Source organism: Trachemys scripta, chromosome 16, assembly GCF_013100865.1.
Source record: "Trachemys scripta elegans isolate TJP31775 chromosome 16, CAS_Tse_1.0, whole genome shotgun sequence".
NCBI lineage: Eukaryota > Metazoa > Chordata > Testudines > Emydidae > Trachemys > Trachemys scripta.
The window spans coordinates 11851278-11872190 of NC_048313.1; the positions used below are offsets into that span (position 1 = coordinate 11851278).

Sequence of the window (20913 nt, forward strand, 5' to 3'; positions counted from 1 at the left end):
ATTTTTTATTAAATTTCAGTGCTGTGTTCACATGGACCAACTTGCTGGTGGTAGTTGTGGAGCTGTGCGGCTGTGAACAGGAAGCCCTGGATTTAGTCCCTCTAGTTACCAATGTGGTTCTGGAAGAACATTATCTAATTGTGGGAGTTGTGGTGGTGGTGGATCCAGGAGTTATTCCCATCAATTCCAGAGGAGAAAAACAACGGATGCATCTCCGTGACAGTTTCCTGGCTGATCAATTAGATCCCATCTATGTGGCGTATAACATGTAATGGGGTAGAGTGGATAATGTTCACAAACTTCGTAGGACCACTAAAATGACCAATGGTGACTATAGAAATGAAGCTGGTGAAAAGTACTAATACTTGATGTAAAGTTTGTGATCGCTACCATATTCCCTTCATTTCATCCTGTGGGGTTATGATCACAACTGAGGGTCAAATGGAAATATGGTAGACAATGGAAAATGTTTGTAACAGTTTACTGAACATTAGCTTTATAGACAATGCAAAGTTGACAAGTGTGTGAGTTACAAAATTCCTAAGGCCTTTACAGTAGTGTTACTTTTTTCATCTGTTGTACATATTTGTATTTTTATCTAATACTGTTTTATGATTCTATAAGGGGAGGGTTTATTTACTTAAGATAATAAACTATTAAGAAGAGAGTCATCCGAGTCCTGCAGTTCCCCAGTATATAATGTACTTTGCAACTGTACTGTAGCTATTCGTTCCATGAGATCTCACTGCTTATTTAAAATTGTGCCATGACCAAATCCAATAACCCCCTGAAAGTAAGAATTACTTACTCGTATAGATATTTCTTTAATTTAAAATGGATTTTGCCTATATTTTTAAAATGTAAATATTAATATACATAATTCACTTAGACAGAAAATTGGCTTAAGTAATGATGACATCTGAAGTAGAGGACTGTAATTTTTGAAGTCCTTAACATAAATTACATTTGGTTAGGCAACTAATGTGAGAAATGCAAATCTTACAAAAGTTTTCTTAATTCAGTATGTATGTAGTCTTTTATTGCTGGCCAGAATATGTCATAGTATGTAGAAGCCTATGTTTTTAAGTCACATCTTTCTAAATGAGGCTGAAGTATTTAAGCTTTTGAAACATTAAAAATAAAATAAAAATTTGATAGAAACTGTACTGCATCTCCAGAATGCTTAACTGAAATTTGTACACTTGTGTGACAGCCTCAGCTTCCCCTCATTATGGAGCTTTGTGTTTAAAAAAAACAAAAGCTAAGATTATGGCACAGATTGACAAAAATAATTAAATTCATTGCTGGGATTGTGGCTCCATCCTTAATTTATTCCAGTGTGCCCACAGTTATAGCAGCAAATGTAATGTGTACAAAGGCTTTATATGGAAAATACCCTGAATTTCCCTGAGGCATTCACCAGAAAGAATTTAATAATTCTGAAAGAGAGTTGGCTGAAATCAGCAATGTGGTTTTTTTTTTTAAGCGAGGGACAAAGTGGCAACGGAAAGCAAGGATAATGTTGTTCTAGTGCATGCATAGTGAAATATCTTCAAAAAAGTCAAGATTACAGCATCCCGAAATAGTTGGTCAGTTTGCGGCCTTTATTAATGCTGAAAAGCAGAAGCCTTAAAGTGTGCAAGAAGACAAACCGTTTGGAAATTATTGTAATCCTCTGGCACGGTGGGCTGAGGGAGAGACAAGGTTTCAGAATCAACTATCTTTCTTTCATCTAACCTTTAGCAGCATTTGAGCATAGTTGGATTTCTTGTTTTTTTTTCTCTTATGTGATTAAGAAAACAAAACTTTGGAAGCATAGAAGACCTGATAGCAGAAATTGTAACAGCTTTTTGGGGCCAATTGTGGTCTGTTATGTAAATACATGCTTAAAATATTTTAATATGTATTATTTACCCCCTGTAACAAGTATACAGTGTGTTTAGGTAATTTTTATAAAGGTTTATAATGTAAACTTGTATAAATCCAAATCTATAACAGCTATATTAAGTGCTGCTCTGACAGCCATCTGTAAACAAGTTGTGGTTCTGTACTTGAAACCCCCCCTCCTTATGAATGCTTTATAACAGTTCTTCATTGAGGGCTGGAGTGTTAACATTCAGATATAAAGCTCTGAATATAGTCTGAAAATATTTAGGGTTAATTTGCTTGTCATAGAGGTGGAAGGATACATCTTCATTGACTATGGCAGGTCTACCACAGGGAGAGAATTCCTTACAAACCAGCAGCTTAAATATTTACTTTTCTAAAGAGTTGATGTTAAATTCCTAGATTTTTTAAATAAGACCCTCGTGGATATTTTAAAACAACAGTATTTCCACAGTCATGCTGCTAGGTAGATATGAAGTGTACAAAGCCTCCATATGAATGTGGTTTTAACAGATCCTCTGCAAAAATGAGGAAATGGACAACTGTGTAGTCGTTGCTGTAAAAATTAAATGCCAGTGTAGATCAGCTGGGTAACAGCATATAAATTGCCTATGACCAGCCTTGACGACCTTGAGAGAATCTCCCTGTTTTATTACACACTTTCCTTGAATGGAAAGTTTGCAATGCAGCTTCACTTTGTTCTCCTGACTTTTGAGAAGACAGTTCTGAAAGGCTTTTTTCATATCCTAGTTACTTCACTTTTTAGATGCATTGTTTTGTCAATTTTAAATCCTTGTCCACTGAGAGAGAACCATCTTTGATTGGGTTTCTCCACTTATGTAATTTTGCATTAATAAAAATTCACAAATGTCTTGTGATACGAATTTAATTAAGGATTGCTAATATGTGCAGTGCAGAGTGACTTTTTAGAGTGGCATTTTGGAATTTTCAATCTAGAAGGCTGAAGTTCTCTCTTTAATACTGAAAAGCTCAGTAATTTTAATTTCTCCTTCCTCCACCTCAGCTTGGATTTCTAGAAGCTGAATAATTATGTTTTTAAATGTCTAGTGTAGTGTGATTCTAATTAACTGTATTCTGATCCATACATTTCTGTGACTAGGGATTCATGAATTCAAATTGTAATCTATGGTCTTTTTGTCCCCTAAGTGCCCACAGTGCTCAAGTCTTGTTTCCTGATAAGTAGCATATAGAAGTGGCCAACTTTGACATTACTAGATGCTTCTGAGCGTGTTCAGCAAAATAAGAAGCGTGTGTTAGCGGAATGAACATGGGGCTGGGTGTCAGGAAGTCCTGGATTCTAATAAGTTTTGCTGCTGACTTGCCGTGTTGCCTTGGGCAAGTCATTTCACTGCCTCAGTTGGCAAATCTATAGATGGGGATATAATCTAATCATTACAACATCCCTGTAAATAACTAGTTATACAGCACTAAGTATTAGTCGCTGATGCCTCCTTGAGTTTGGGAGCACAGTGATGCTCTTCCAAACTGATTAACAACTCATTTGATACATTTTGGGAGAGCCTTGAGATGTAACCAATTCACCCTAAAATATTTTCTCATTGTACTAGGGAAGAATCTCCTAAGTGAATGACTCTTGACATTTAGCTTAAGGAACTTGGCTGGCCATCAAAGGCTTTGACATTAGCTATTCCTGTTCAGAGCTGGATTTGCCTCCCCTCTCCCCCCCCCCCCCCAATCATGTATGGTACCGTTTAGAATCCAGCAATGAGTCCAAAGGGGCAAACCTACTCCTGTTCAGCTCTCTACTCCAGTTTGTCTTTTTGCAGTTCATCCAGTTGCAGAAGCAAATAAACGTCCCATTAGTGTCCATGCCATGAATCTGAGTTGAGAGCTACAATGTACCCTGAGAACCGTTACCCCTGAACTAAAAAGTTTTTATACACCTTACTGTTGTATGATTACTGCCCTAGCAAAAGTATTTGTGGCATAAAATTGCAGTACTTAAGTCTAAGTCTGTTAACACTTGCACTGCACTTCTGATAACTGTGTAATTAAGTTGGGTCATACTAATTGTCCTGGAGATAAAATTGTAAAAACAAGATTACATTTTTAGCCTAAATGTAATTGTCTTTAATTACTGTCAACATATTTACCATTGTCAAATTCAGACTACAACATTATGTAATTATGTATAAAGGTTTTTTATTTATTTAAAATTAGAGTAGATATACATTTTTAAATTTAACACCTGGCTGGACAGTGTTCCATTAACGCATTGATTGTGTTTCCTTTGTCTTGTGTTAATAAATATTGATGCCTGATTGCTTTCTTAGTTCATCTGCTGTCTCTCTAAACTTTTTCCTTGAGGAAGTGAACATTGGTTGTTACTTGTTCTGGTGAATTTGGGAGAATGAAAGCATTTTTCAAATGCATTAAATTGTTTGCATGCACTGATATATGGAAAACCTGCTGTATTGCGCAGTGCTAGCAACCTGAACCTGTGAGGAACTGAGCGCTCTCAACTTCCATCAAATCAAAGGTGTGCAGACGTAAAGTACTGGGCCCCTTATCCTTTCAGATCAGATTGTAGTTGAGATCCATTGGGTGAGGGAGGACTAATGTGCAATCAAAACATACACACTTTTAATATTTTACTTTGAACGGTGATTTGTTCTTAAATTATTGAAAATAGACCAGCACTTGGCTTTTGTTTAGAACGAGACATATTAGATTGAAATTTCTGATAAGTAGGTTATAAAAAATTTTTATTGATCAATCTCAAAATATTTTACCTTATTAATTGTTTATATTAAGAAAAAAAATTAAAGCTTTCATGTGGGATTTTAAAATGTGTTCAGCATTACACTTCAGTGGGAGCAGAGTTAAGCCAATGCTGAGTGCTTTTGAAAATTTCACTCAAATATTTAACTGGTATAACTAAAGGTCCAATTCAGCAAACTGCTGAGCACCTTGCAAATCCCACTGAAATCACTGTGAGTTGAGGGCACTCGGCAAGTTACAGGATCCATCCCATAAGTGGTTTACTAAGGCTACTTTCTCCTGACATGAAGTTTTCATATCCATAATAAATGAATTTTGAAGTAAAACAATTAATTTAAAATCAGGAATCACTTATCCTGTGTTCAAGTTTATTATTATGCTAAATTGTTTATCTAGAAAATATATACCAGTGGAACACAATTTGCTGTACCTTAACTGATTTCTGATTGCCCTTGAACATGTTTGGTGCTTCAGCCAATGAGGAAACCAGCCTATTCAAACAGCGAATATACAGTTTCATTTCACTTTGTGAATAAATTTGTGAAAGCTCAGCCTTCCTGCAATCTGGTTTAAAACGATGCAATTTGTGGTGTGACTTTTAGCATAATTACAGATTTGTAAGGGTGCTTTCACTGTTTGCACTCACTATCATATTCCACAAGATTTTAGGAAATGTGGACTTTTGAAATATAAACTCCTTTTTAACTAAGGTATATTATCTTTGACTTAGTTTAAACACTGTACTGTTAATTGTTATGGATGTTATTTGTATTATTGAACACAGTTTACATTGTCAGACGTATTAAGTGTCTCTTTCTTGACCTTGGACTATACCTGTTGGCTCCATTTACTTATTGTCAGGGAACATTTTTATGCCATTTATCTCCTCTTAATATACTGTAAGAGATATTGAAAACAACCATTGACATATACAGGATAAAAATAACAGTACGGTTGGAAAGAATGTAGACTATTTTGTGGTATTAATTTTAAAACCTAGGAGGGGAAAAAACCAACAATGTTAATATTCCCCACCCTTAAACTTTTTCTTTGGCCAGCTGCCATGATAGAACAGCTACATATGGTTTTCTACAGAGAGATGAGATAGGACATTTGGCTTCATCTGAGATTCAACACTGAATAATCTCTGCTGTCAAAAATGAACTATAGAGATTGTGTTGAAGGAAATCTTATCTACTTCAAGTATCTGTTGATGTAAATAAATACTTTGGTAAAGCGAGATTATAATTTTTATTATCCAGCTCTACTGTGTGTATAAAATGTGTGTGTAGATATATCCAAACAGGCTTTTCCAAAAACCCTAAATGGCAGTCCTCCTTTTTTTATATTAACACATTCCCTTTCCAGAAAGCCTTTTTCACACAGTTTATGTTGATATAAAATCAAAATAAAATAAACAATTTAAGGTGTATTTTTGTAATTTTCTCCTATTTCTAGGGGACACGATTTATTCAATCTTGGTTGTGTGGGGGAACTATGTAAATATAAAAGGATAATTAATCTGACTAGACAGTCTGGAATCATACAGGTATCCAGCATGACTGCAATGGTCAGTACTTTTAGTTATATTACTCTTTTTATTTTCTAATTCCTTTTATCATGCCTTTTAAGAAGTGGGCTTAGATTTCAGTTACCTAAATTTGTTGCACCTTAGAGACTAACAAATTTATTAGAGCATAAGCTTTCGTGGACTACAGCCCACTTCTTCGGATGCATATAGAATGCCATAACATTCTATATGCATCCAAAGAAGTGGGCTGTAGTCCATGAAAGCTTATGCTCTAATAAATTTGTTAGTCTCTAAGGTGCCACAAGTACTCCTGTTCTTCTTTTTGCGGATACAGACTAACACGGCTGCTACTCTGAAACCTAAATTTGTTGGGTGATTTGAGGACACTTTCAGTTTTGGTTACAACAGTACTATCAAGATATGCTTATATACTGGTGAGGTATTATAGCAATATATTGTAACATTAGTACTTATTCTTCCGGCAGTACTTTACACAGTACTGCTCAAGAGTTGTCTTTAACTAAACAGATTCTTGAGAACTTAGAGTTTGAGTTGTAGTTTCAAAAGGAATTTAAAAAAAAAAATACTGAGGACATATTAACAAAGCATTTTTCTATTTGCAATATTTTACATATTTTTCTTTTTCAAAAAAAATCTCAAACTGTTTTCTTATGAACAAGTGGTGTAAACCCTCCCAAGAATGTTCATTGTTTTTTGGGCTCTGTGTGTGAGAGAGACTCTATTGCCTGGAAAAGTCAGGCAGTATCTTGGAATTATAGTTGTTTAAGCAAATCAAAACTGAGGGATAACAAAAGTGTAAAACTGCACATAAAATGTTATCTCATATTTTGTGCTTTAATCTTATTATGGAAAAAATTCAGGGGTTGAAAAAGTGGCTAGTAATTAACTATTGTGCATTAGAGTCACTGTTTAAAATTAATGGGCAATAGTTTTCCAATACAAGATGAAACCTCCAGCCAATATTTGTTTTATTACACAATCAATGGAACCTAATTTTTGATATTGTATAGCCTGTCCAATACCAGAAGTGCCATGAATCTTGCCCATGACCAGCACTATAAAGATTATTACTCTGTGGCGTCTGTCTCCTTTGTATACTAAAATGAGCCTGCAGTAGGACAGTGTGCCAAGATATCTTGCAGTAAAGCAAGCTACTGCTTCCAATATGAAATGCATATCAAAATGGTGTTGGAGAAAGAGTCTGGCATTAATTGTCTGTTTTTTACAGCCTCCCCATATATCATTACTAGGAGGTCTTCAGAAATTTAGATTCACAGTTGTAACTACATTACATTAAATGTAAAGGCAATCCTCCAAACCTCTTTGTAGACCTTTCATGGTAGGGTTGTAGTATTCAGATGACGAAAATTTAGGTTTCTGTGCTTGTCTGTGTCACATCTACAGCTACAATTCAGCCCCCTCACCAGCCACATGCAGCAATGAGGTGTTTTATAATTGCTTTAACATAGAACTAGAAGTCTGAAACAAACCAAATACCCATGTGTTTTGTTCCTTTAATAGCAAACCTTTTACAAACAATTTTGTACACATTAAGGCAAAAAGGACTTTTTGTACAGTATTTTAATTTAAAGGGTCAATGTCATGTCAAATTTGTCCGCAAATTTAGAGTTTTGAAGGTGAAGAAATAGCTTCTGTAAAACTTATATCCAGTAAAAATATTTGTTATATTTTAAAATTAAACTAACAATTACAAATAATGGAAAGGAAGTTTTTTTAACACAACACAGCATAATGTTAGTGCAGGAAAGTAAAATTTACAACTAGAAACTAACTGGGAAAAAAATGAGTGATTAGTCTTAGCATCTGAGCTTCAGAACTAACAAGTGAAATGCAAATGAAATATTTTAATCTTTTGTTTAAATCCCAAATTTAACAAGAATGATAAAGAATATAAAAAAATAACTGTGAAGGGACTGATTTTAAAAGTCAATTCCTGTTAAACTTTTAATATATAATAAAGATAAAACAAATATCCAACTAATGTAAATATTAAAAACATAAAACACAGGAAAAAGGGTAAAGGGTGACATGCCTCAAGGTTCTGATGACATCAGATCATGAGCTTTGTCACAGTTACCATTTTGTTATCGGAACACTTGATCTGTGTGTTGCTGGCAGCTGTGGAGGGTGTGCGGCTTATGTACACACAAACTGAAAAGTATTTACATTCTATTCAATCTACTTACATTCTAGCCTTTGTGGACCTGCTCCAACACTCATTGAAGTCCGTGGAAAGACTCCTCCTGACTTCAATTATATGTGGATCAAGCTTGACACTGCTTCCATTACAGTAAATAGCTAAACTCTGTGATTGGGACCCTAAACGTAGCTGTGAAAGAATCACTGTGAACAGAAAGGGAATGTTACTCACAATGTACTGTACTAACCACCACTTGTAACTTTTATTAATTTTTCTTTGAGATTATTTATGCAGACAAAAAAGGTAGCAATCTGTATGTGTTTTTCAATCTTAGAGTAAGAATGTTAGCAAAAAGATAGTATTGCTACATTTACATGTTTGATCTCTGCTCTTAATCTAAAGCCACCTTTACTATGCAATGAGGCTAAACAGAAACCCAGGTCTATTTTCAGTGATGTAACTTTCTCTATTTTAAACTGTATTGAAACAATAATAGTGTTTAAAAAAAAAAAAATCTGTCTAACAAGAATTGCTTATTGCACATCATTGTATTACAGACATACATATATTTTCTGGTATTAGTTTGTTACTGTATTTAAATTCTGATGGATTAGATGTTAACCACCATTAAATTAAGTATCATAATTTTGTGGCAATATTTGATGTTTTGCTTTATTAATGTCTGGCACATCTGATTCCTTTTTTCATATTTCAGTTGCAAAATAAAATTAAATGCTTTTATTTTTGGTTTGGTACGAGTGATTTCTTGTATATGAAATGCAAAGGGATCAAGCTGTACAGAAGGTCTCTGGACAAAGTCAATTGTAATTATTTGGTGTTATATTTAAATAATTATTTCTCGCTACTGGAGGTTTTTCTTTCTTTCAGCAACCTGTTAGGCGAGTTGCGTAGGCTTTTTCATGTTCTTGTGCAATCTGTTTGCACTGCCTACAGTGCATTAGTTGACCTTTATGCAAACCTAGAACTAAAGAACAATATTGCAACTTTATGCTAGCAAGGCATCAGCTGTAAGGAAGGGGCAAATTTTGAGAACCATCAGAAAGCATTGTTACAGATGCCATCTGTTAAGTAACATGTTAACATTGTCATCATTGCATTGGCTTTTCACTTTCTCTTATTGAGACACTACATCATTACTAACAACTTGCAATTAACCATGCTTGTGATATTAAAGATTATTATTGTGTCACAGTGGTTTAATCCAGTGGTTCTCAAACCAGGGGTATGAGTACCCCTGAGGGTACTCAGAGGTCTTCCAGGGAGTACATCAAGTCATCTAGATATTTGCCTGGTTTCACAACAGGCTACATAAAAAGCACTAGAGAAGTAAAATTTCATAGACAATTATTTGTTTATACGGCTCTGTATGTTATCAACTGAAATGTATGTACAGTATTTACATTTTAATTGATTTATTTTATAATTATATGGTAAAAATGAAAAAGTAAGCAATTTTTTGGTAATAGTGTGCTGTGACACTTGTATTTTTATGTCTAATTTTATAAGTTTTAAAGAGAGTTAAAACTTGGGGGTACCTAAGACAAATCAGACTCCTGAAAGGGGTACAGTAGTCTGGAAAGGTTGAGAGCCACTGGCTTAATCTTTATAAGAGGTAATTTTATAAAATTGATATTAAAATGTATATAAAAAGCTATAATAGAGGTATGTTGTAAATAAAATAACTAATTTCCACTGATAGGCTTAAAAATCAGGCTAGAGCAAAAGCTGGGGTTTTGGAGTCTCTTCTACCACCAAAATGCTGAATAGTGCGGTGACATTTTGAAAGAAAACATTTTGTCAATGTAAGTACATAAAAAAGAATTGCTTTGCTAACCACTGAAACTGAACCTTTGTGGTAGAAATCAGCAGCTGTTTAACAGAGCACAGCAACATTAAACAATTTAGTAGGAAAATGTGTAGTTATTTTTTTTTCTCCTGGAGGGAGCTTTTCTTTTGATTATCGACCGGCTTTATTTTGTTCAAGCAGAGCCTTTTTATTAACACCTTGCTGATTATATCTTTCTATGCTGTTTGGGAAATTCTGGAATTACAGTAGACAGGTGCGTTCCATCTGTCTGTTTCTCAGTATTGTTTGGATGGTCTTTCTTTCAGTACCTCTATGCTCGTAATTTACTTATCTGGTTGGAGTCTGGAAATTGTTTTTATAGCAAACAAATTTAATCTCAAGGTGAAGGAGGTCTTGAGGATCTAGCAGGTTACTCTGTGGGAAGGAACAGGGTGGGGAGAGAGCCTGCTTGGAGAATCTTCTCTTGGTGAACCAATATCCTGTTTTTGATTATGCTGTAATACCTACAGGCTCCAATCATAAACTGGTACCCTATTGCACTACACCATACATAATAAAATGATGCTCACTACCCCAACCAGCTTCCACTCTACACAAAAGTCAACAGGTGGAGGGAGCTCAAGGGAACAGTGCAATAGGTATCGTATCAGGACTCCAAAACAGTTCTTTGACTACAACTACATTTCTCTAGAGTGCCTGATGTTCTCATGCAGCCTGAATGAGGTGTCAGATGCCATGAAGTCCCACAACTTTCTCTCACTGCGGAATGGCAGTGTTTTGAACATCTGCAGCTTCAGGATATGTTTGTCCCAGGGTGCAATAAGACCTCATGGTTATGAACCCTTTGAAAATGGAGGTTGTTCATAACTTTTGAAAAAGTTTGCAATGGAACATTGACAATTGAGCTTTGATACTTTACTATGCAGCAGAAAAATGCTTTTAACCACCTTAATTTAAATGAAACAAGCAGTTTCCTTACCTTATCAATTCTTTTTTTGTGCCCCAACTACTTGAACTGAACACAGTACTGCTGTATAGTATTTGATTTTAGGCGGAGGAGGGTGGTGTGGCTGGTGCCTGATTGTGTACTTCTGGTTCCAAACGAGGGGTGTGGTTGACAGCTCAGTTCATAATGCTAGTGTTCGTAACTGAGGTTCTACTGTATTAGAAAGACCACGTGGACGAGGTCGTATTTTATTGGACCAACTTCTGTGGGTGAGACATGCTTTGAGGGGTGCCATTTCTGTGCGGAAGCAATGCCCCCTATTGCTGCAGTGAGTTTCATGCCATGGGGAGCAGGGTTGGGCTGAGGCCATTGCGTAGCCCCTCAGCACTGTACTCTGGCAGGCGGTCGATGGCTGACCCATGACCAGCACCCCGAGCTGCGACGATGGCTACCAGGGCACGGTTCCTTGCCAGGACGGGTGGGGTGAGGCCCTGTCCCCAGGATATGCGCCACGCCAGGCGGCTGAGGGCTGTAGCGTGGCCCTGTGGAGCAACGGGGCATTTTCCCTCCCTAGGCACAAAGATGGCGGCTGCTTGGCCGATGCTCTGGCCTAGCGTCCCGTAGCCCTCTGTACGGCGCTCTAGCGCGGCCTGCCCCGACTCGGCGGGAAGAGTCTGAGGGCGGATGAGGAGGACTCGGAGGGACGTCGACGTCACTTAGACCTCCGGAAATCTATGGTGCGTCCTTAGGGATGCCCTGAAAGGCGCTCTAGGCGGGGAACTCTATAGTCGGGATCTCTAGCCCAGGCCTCCGGTTGACTCTATGGTTGCAGCCCGCCCACCTCGAGCGTCCCGGCCGGGCCTGCCGTGTTTACGATGCCGGCGGCGCCGGTTTCCTGAGGCAGCGGCAAGAGCGGCGGCTGGGTTCTCGCGGCGCGAGGAGGGCGGCGCGGCCTCTGGGCCTCTGAGGTAAGAGCGGACGCGACCGCGAACGACTCCCTCAGGGCGCGAGCGGGAAGGGCGGCGGACGCGATCGAATCAAGGAGCGCGAAGGGAAGGGCGGGGGGCAGGGACTGACTAGGCGGCGCGGACGCGATGGACTCAGCTGCCGAGCGAGCGCGCGACAGCCTCGCGCCCAGGGGTTGGGGGAGGGGAGCCTGAGGCTCACACAGGTCCCCTCCCCTGGGGGCGTGGGCGAGGCAGGTGCTCGCCCCCCCCCCCCTCGCCGCGCTGGACTCGTTGCTCAGACCCCGCCCTGTCTCCCCTCACAGGCCGCCCCGCGGGGCCTCGCCCCCAAGCCCCCCACGGCTCACTCCCGTCATGTACCCCTCGTGCCCAGCTCGGCCCCCATGTCCCCAGCAGCATAGCAGGGCGTGCCTTGTCCGCGCCCCGCATCCCCTCAGGCTGCCCCTAGGGAGGGGGACGGACCAGGGGTCCCTGCCCTGATATTGGGGCTTTTTCTTACATAGGTGCCAATTTCCCCCCACCCCCCTGCCGATCTTTCACACTTGCTGTCTGGTCACCCTACCCTAGGGGGCCCCGTGTCACCTCAACATACAGTTGTCGTGCCCTGTGTCCACACACCAGCTTTGTAATGCCCTGTATTGCCTATAACATAGGTACGCATCGCTCACTTCACGCCCTGCGTCCACACACCAGCTTTGTGATGCCCTGAATTGCCTATAACATAGGTACGCATCGCTCACCTCACGCCCTGCATCCACACACCAGCTTTGTGATGCCCTGAAGTGCCCATAACATAGGTACGCATCGCTCACCTCACGCCCTGCGTCCACACACCAGCTTTGTGATGCCCTGAAGTGCCCATAACATAGGTACGCATCGCTCACCTCACGCCCTGCGTCCACACACCAGCTTTGTGATGCCCTGAAGTGCCCATAATATACACATGTATTGCTTGTGTGTCACTCACGCCCTGTATCCCCTCGCTCCACCCTCATAAGCACTGTGTCACCATAGTGCACATATGCGCTGCCCACGTCTCTCACACACCCTGTATCCCATCCTGCGTTACCCATAATGTACGAATGTGCTGCCCACATCTCACCCACACCCTGCATCATCTCACACCAGCCCTTTTGGGGCCCACACCAACCATATCTCACAAGTTTCCTGTATCCCGGCCTCACAGGGCCCCACATCTGCAACGCAAGCTTGCGTGGCCCATTTTTCCAGAATACTCTTCGCACCCACCTTGTTGCGGCCTCATGTTGCCCCAGTGCAGACTCAGTGGGCATAACATATGTCCATATTCCTCCCTTGCACTAGCCAGGAGTGACTCCATATTACTCCTCAGCGCAGGCCTTTGCTGGGCCCAACACACACAGGACCCATATCTCCCCACGATGTCTTCAGTCGTCAGACACATCTGATGTACATGGCTTAATTTCACTGATGTTCTTCCTACGTGTTACTTCAGGATGCCGGCCAGATGCCAGCATGTCGACACGTTCCCAGTATCCTCACCATGTTAACTCCGCTTTCATACAATGCAGGCCCGCACTGAGCCTTTTAGGGAGAATATCCTTTCTGAAACCCCAATGTCCTCGTCTGAAAGTATTAATTATACATTATTTAGTTGGAAGATTATAACAGGGAGAATTGGAGTCTCATACTTTGGAGATCAATTACATTAAGAGCATAACCAAGAAGAACCTATCAATTAGTGTCTAAATTAATTGTGTGGGGCCAATTCCTCCGCATATTATTTACTGATTTATATGAATTATTTGATGTCAAAGTAATTACATAACTTTTGTTGTCTAATAATAATTCAATAGTAATTAAAAGTTCAGTTATTCAGTATTTAGTTTTCAGTATGCTTTCTCTGTATGTTGTTAACACCAGGTTGAAGGGTGCGGGCACTTGTTAATACTCTGTTCTTTTAAAAGTGAGTCCTTTATGCTCAATGTAACATAACCTTTTTTGTGGATAAGGCTTAACAAATGTAGGTCTGTAGATGACTAATAAGGGAAATTAAGTATCAAGGAATCTTAAAATCCTAATATAGCTCTTTCTGGGCCCACCTAAACATCTCTAGAAGAATTGGTCAGTGTCTAGAGCAATATTTCTTGTTTCTCTAAACCAGAATTCCTGTTGCTTTCAGACACATGTGGTGGACTACTATTTAGAGATAAGGAAAATTACCCCTTTGTGGTTTGTGCAATTTACTTCTTGCCCCAAACTTGACAATACCTTGATTATGGCCTTGGTTCTTTTATTATTGCCTTGAAGATGCTGTTCTCAGTGGGTGGTCCCCAGAGGTTTTGGTTGTCTTGTTGTTTTCTTGTGTTCCACCTGTCTGTTTCATCCATCTGTTCTCTCTCATCTTCTGCTTAGATCTGTAAGCTCCTTAGGGCAGAAACTGTCTCTGTTGTGTGTTTATACAGCACCTAGCACAATATGCCCAGTATCAGGGGGTAGCCGTGTCTGTAGTCTGTATCCACAAAAACAACAAGGAGTCTGGTGGCACCTTAAAGACTAACAGATTTATTTGGGCATAAGCTTTCATGGGTAAAACTGCATCTGAAGAAGTGGTGTTTTACCCACGAAAGCTTATGCCCAAATAAATTTGTTAGTCTTTAAGGTGCCACAGACTCCTTGTTGTTTTTGCACAATATGTCCGTGAACCATACCTGATACCCCTAGCCACTACTGTAATACAAATAAATGATAATTAATTGAAGACTCCTCTCCTACTTCCTGGCTTGCATTTGCAAGGATATCCTGTCATATCGCATTTATCTTTTACTGATTTCAAGGAAACTGTAGATCAGCCTTCTTTTGGGTACAAATACCTGTCACTGTCTGTTGGATGCCCGCTTTCTAGAAGCACCTAATGTGCAAAAAAATAAGACTTTGATTAACTGCCTTTGCTTATGAAAAAGTTGTCTGTCAAGCTTACAGCTGGGACTTCAGGAATCTGTTTCCCTAAAACTTTCTTTACATATCTTCAATTTAATTTTGTAAAAGTTAAAGCTGCATAAAGTACCTTATTTATTTGTAGTTCATATACTTGAATTACTTGAATTGTTTATGTAGAGTGACTTCACATGTGCCTTACATTTTAAAAGAGCAGAAGAGCAAAACAAAGCTTTTTTTTCCTTGTTCTTTATCACCTATAAAAGTAATGCTTTATGCCTCCTTGCTTTAAAATATACCTTTTCAGTTTCCTTAATTATTGACATTATGGTAGTGCCTTGCAGCCTCATTTGACACTTGTTACAGGCACTTTACAAACATGTGGTAGGAGACAGTCCCTTCCCCAAAGAAGTTACAGTCTAAATCAGGGGTAGGCAACCTATGGCACACGTGCCGAAGGCGGCACACGAGCTGATTTTCAGTGGCACTCACACTGCCCGGGTCCTGGCCACTGGTCCGGGGGGCTCTGCATTTAATTTAATTTTAAAGGAAGCTTCTTAAACATTTTAAAAACCTTATTTACTTTACATACAACAATAGTTTAATTATATATTATAGACTTATAGAAAGAGACCTTCTAAAAAACGTTAACATATATTACTGGCGCGCGAAACCTTAAATCAGAGTGAATAAATGAAGACTCGGCACACCACTTCTGAAAGGTTGCCGACCCCTGGTCTAAACAGACAAAAGGTAGAAGAAAGGAAGTAATATTTATCCCCATTCTACAGATGGGGAGTTGCAGCAGGCAAAGTAACTTGTCCAAAGCACACAGACAGTCTGCAACATAGTGGAAATTGAACCCAGATCTCCTGAGTTCCAGTCTAGCGCCTTAATCACAAGACTATCCTTACTTTTGTTTTAAAACCCTCCCCACAAATCATGTAAAATACATTTCAATATATAAATGCATATATCAAAATGTGTACATTAACTTTAGAATACACATAGAATGTACACTTTAATGGGCATGCTTTATCTTTTGATTTGTGGGGCTAAGAGTGTGAGCAAATATTTGGAAATCTATCTATTCATCTGCCCCAGTTGTCATCTAGGTGCAGTGCAAAGGCCTTTTCGGTATTGCTGAAAGATATATTAACATTCTCATGCCATGTTTCTAACTTGACTCCCCAGTTACCTTACCAAAACGATTAAACTTTTTGGAACATTGACCCCGATGACGCTGCTCTTGGTTTGTCAGGTTTGTTGCCGCTTACCCATGGACTCTGAGGTTGTAGAAGTTATAATCCAGGATCACTCAGTGAAATTATGTGGCGAGTGTTATACAGGAGGTCAGAAGAGGATCATAAAGGTCCCTTCTTGTGTTACAATCTACTAATCTGTTTTCCTGATCAATGTCTTTTGTGTAATTGATAAGTTAAAAAGACAATAACTAGGAAAGCAGTTTCTCTGCCTTAGACACATTATTCTGACTTGTTGAGGGATTGCTAAACACTTTCTTAACGACAGTAAATAGCATACTTCATGTTATAGATTTCTGGGAATTAATAACAAGTAGGTCTCTAAAGAAAAGTTTGGTGCCCGCTATTGGTATATTAGCATAAGGAGATATTTATTTTAAAAAGGCTTTAATTTTCTCCAGTGGTCCTGTGGATTTTGTTGTCAGGTAGAATAAAATGTTTTCAGAGTAATAGCATAGTTTACTGGAGTAGTCAAGGTTTGGGAGAGGTTTTTTTGAGCGTTTAATTTCTTGGCTGACTTTTGACTATGCCTGTTAAGGACCTGATTATTTAAAGTGTTGAGCACTAGAGAGCTGCTGAGCAACCTTAACTTTCTTCTTTCAGGATTGAGCTCTGAGTTTTTCTCACAGCAGAAAGGTTGGTTCTTGTGTTGGAGATACACCCACAACAGAACAAAAAGACTTGAATTGGTGTCATGCTAAATTGCTGTCCCTGTGACTTATGATTTGATGTCAGTAGAATCCATCTGTTTAATTACAGCTAATTAACACACACAACATCTTTTCATGGATGTATCTTTTCTACGTTTCTGTCAGAAAGTTTACGTTGTCTGTGAATTAATAGCAAGATAAACATATTGGGAAAATAGCTACTGTATATGCACTGTACCTTAACTGTACACATGCAACAACTTAGTATTTTAACATTCAATAAATAGGCTACCTTTTTAAAATTTGAGACTAGAGATCGTTTTTCTGTAAGGGCCATATTCTAGTTTATTTTTTTAATTTGTGTGCTAGTCTCCTTACTACAACTCAAAGTTCGAAGGAAATTTCAGTTTTTGCTGAATGGTAATTCAGACTGAGGAATCTGGTTAGTTGAATGGAATGATTATTAGTGATCCCCAGGTTCAGGATAATAAATTAAACCTGCCTACAGTCAGCTGTAAAGCACCATCTATGCTGAAAATTAAACAGTGTTTGAGAGCAGAATAGTTTTTTTTTTTTTTTAAGTGATATGACTGGCCTATGTGAAGATTGTCAAACTGTTAGAAATCAGTTTAAAAGCCTGGCCTTTCAAAGCAAATATATTCAGCACAGTGCTTAGAATGCTGAGTCCTTACATTTAGACTGCAAAGGTCCTTCCGGCTGGTATGTGTGGTTTTTAATTTTTCTGTAAAACACCATTCCCACCTACAGTGCTATAGAAATAATAAATAAATTTAGAGTATTGGGAGACCCTCGTCCTCTAACTAATGAGAACTCTGCAACGATCCTGAACTGCCTATTTTCAGCTCTCCCTGTGCCATAAAAAACTTTTCTTCATCGCAAAAGTATGTACTTTGGCTTCAACGAAACATATGTTTTGTTGTTGTTGCAAGCAGTCAGTGAGTGTAGTGCTGTTAAAAACTGAAGTACTTACCAATTTTCCGTATTCAGTACACTGATCTCTCTTTGGTTGAGAAGTTGTGTCATCAGAGATTAACTTGAACTTTTTCTCACCTCTGACAGTGTCTTCCTGAAAGCTGAGTAGATAGAAATCACTATGTATAAAACGTTCGCATGCCTCCAATAGACAATACATACTTTTCCAGCTAAGTAGGTTACTTTTGAAAAACAGAAGCATGTAAAATGTCTTGCTCACTTAATTGTGCAACGCTGGATAGCATGTACTTCCTTACTTAGTCATTGGATGACATAAGTGCTTCACATCTCTTTATTTACTGTGTTTATTTGAGAGTGATTTTCTGTTTAATCAGTTTCATTATTTAATTACAGTCAGTTTCTCCTGGTCTTAATGTGACTCTTTCATGCAGCAACAGGAGAGAAAAACATTTTTAAAAATAAGAAAATATGGTTGAAAACTACAGGAACGGTGGACTACTTGGAGACTGGTGTCCTATCAGAAACTCCTTTTTTAATTTTTTTGCAGTTGATTAAATTTAAGTTTGACAGTGTCCTGTTCACCAGTGATATTTGTCATATCTTAGTTGGCAAAAATACAAAATATACATGTTTCCTTTGTAAGAATGTAGTTGATTTTCACCAGCTTTCTTTTGTGTGCATTGTATGACTCTAATAAACAAACCTGCATACCACATTTTTCAGTAATACTCTTCTTTACTGTTGTAAGTTTAATGTTGTTTAAATTACTTCCGTTACCAATTTTGTCTAATTTTTTAAATCTTTCAGTACTGTAAAGCAAAAGCTGCCAAGGAAAGAAATTTCACTGGGATTAAAACCCTGTCTTTCCTCCTCCACAGTAGCTGTTCTTGTTTTTGTTTTTGTTTTTTGTTTGTTTTTTGAAAGCAGGGTAGTGTGAAATTGAGTAGCATGTCAATCTGGCTCCTAGTCTGACTCTCACTGCTACTGGTGCTATGGGGAGGGAAAGCTACTGTGTAGGAGCATCAACACCATGGTAATCTTAGCTAATGCTGTAGGGTGATTCTGTTTACGTGGGGTTTTAAAAAAAAGTGGACATATTGGAAGCAGTGTACAGCTCTCACAGTCCCATCATTCTAAAGTGAAACCTCTGTTTTGTTGGTAAATTACAACAAATTTTAAAGAATCCTAATACCTTATTTTGAGGGGTACAGCTTCCAATCTCACTATATCATTAATCTTCCCAGTTTTCTCACTACAAGACCGTATTTTGCAACCTCCTTGAGGAGGAGTCTTCTTGACTTCAGTGTGACTCCTCACATAAGTAAGGATGGCAAGATCAGCCCCTGAGTCTTCATATAAATTGACTTGCCCTATGAGTATATGTCAAGCTGCAAGAGCTGTGGTTGATGTCAGTAGGGAAAAATCAATGACTCACATTTCCACAGAGAGAAATGTAATTTCCAGTCTCATAGCAACTGTCCTTGCAACTGTTTCAAACCTTGTGTGACAAAATATTTAGCACTTACAGATCTTCTTTTAATGTCTCATTCCAGTCCACCCCCTCACCCTAAATGTGTCTGCATTTTACATTACACTAAATCTCCTGATTTATGATTTTAACCTTAAAATGATGTCAGATAATTAAATATAAAAAATGAAAATCTGAGAAAAGTTACCTTGACTTTATAATGTAAGGGTCTGGTTAATTTTATAGGGTCTTAAAATTATGAAATCTTGCATCTACTTATGTTTAATGTCTAAATGCTAGCTATGCTGTTTACACTTAGGGAACAGTTGGATTTTAAATTCAATGTATTTAATTCTAAATGTTTTATGGTCATTTTGGCTGATGTCTTGGATAAACAGTTTTTAGAATCTGATCTCTATTAATTACTAATTTAGAGATGCAAACAAGTTAACTATTTAGAGCACACTATTCTTTGAGTACACTGATACACATGCTTAGTGGTGATAACTTTAGTGTAGAAATTTTATAGGCAAATTTAACCCTTACTGACAATGGGTGCATCTGAACCAGTGCTGAAAATAGTTGAACTCCTAGAATTGACAGAGCTAACCCATTTCAGAACATGTGGTTGAGGATTTAGTGGGCTGTAGCACAGCACTAGAGGACCGGACTGTCGGGTGATCTTCTTGGCTTTCCCACTTATTTGCTCTGTGGGTTTGGGCAAGTTGCTAATGTGTTTGTGCTTCAGTTCCCCCATCTCTAAAAAGGGGATAGTAACACTTAACTATGTCAAAGGCAGATTGCGAATCTTTTAATTAAAGAATGTTTGGGTGCTTTGCTATCCTCTGATGAAAGGTGGTGTAGAAATGCAAAGTACTAATATTAATTATGTCTTGGATTTTCATATAGGCATAAAGAAGTTAGGCACCCCAAGCCCATTGAAAGTTGATGGAAGTTGGGCACCTAACTTCCTTTGAAAATCCCAGCCTACAATTTTGAAAAGTATTATTAATTGAATTAACTCCCTAGTTTTCTTGTAGTTGATTATGGAAGAAGTGCACAAGAGTACCAGTAACAGTTCAGCGACACCACCACAAACAACGTCCATACAAGGTACACCACTACAGGCAGCTCATCTCTCTCACATTGCTCAACAGGTAAACTTTTTTAACTCATTAAGAGAATTTTTTGTGTTCAAACTATATTCTACAGTTTTATAAAACATTCAGGGAGAATAAGAACCAGGAAATAGGGTGGGAGAAATTTACAGTTTGTTTTTTAATGGACCCCCACAAAATTAGTATCTTGGCTTGGATTAAAAATATCTAAATGTATCTGATATTAGTACAGTGCAGAACATTTAACTCATCATTCTTGTTAAATTTTAGATCCTTTGCAATATTCATGCAGCCTGACAAATGGGAGTAGCTGAGCATTTGCAGCTCCCTTTGACAGCAGTCATCGGTGCTCACTTTCTTTCTTTTAAGCCATCTGGAACTGAATAAATGAGTTAATTTTACAGAATAAAACATATAGGTTGGAGATTTTTCTGTGAACAAGC

General features: G+C 38.4%; 2 protein-coding genes across 4 annotated transcripts in view; both read left to right on the forward strand.

Moving 5' to 3' along the window:
• Positions 1–4204, forward strand: part of DIP2B (disco interacting protein 2 homolog B) — a 57758-nt gene extending 53554 nt beyond the window's left edge. For both annotated transcript variants that reach the window (XM_034792997.1, XM_034792998.1), the window contains exon 36: positions 20–4204. In XM_034792997.1, coding sequence (XP_034648888.1) covers positions 20–272 — 253 coding nt within the window. In that variant the 3' untranslated portion in view covers positions 273–4204. The remainder of the gene's footprint in view (positions 1–19) is intronic.
• A 7832-nt stretch (positions 4205–12036) lies between these two features.
• ATF1 (activating transcription factor 1) overlaps positions 12037–20913 on the forward strand; it is a 30461-nt gene continuing 21584 nt past the window's right edge. The window contains exons 1-2 of one of the 2 annotated variants that reach the window (XM_034793000.1): positions 12037–12105; positions 20382–20509. In XM_034793000.1, the coding sequence (XP_034648891.1) occupies positions 20399–20509 (111 nt within the window). In that variant the 5' untranslated portion in view covers positions 12037–12105; positions 20382–20398. The remainder of the gene's footprint in view (positions 12106–20381; positions 20510–20913) is intronic. The other variant, XM_034793002.1, reaches the window with a different exon arrangement.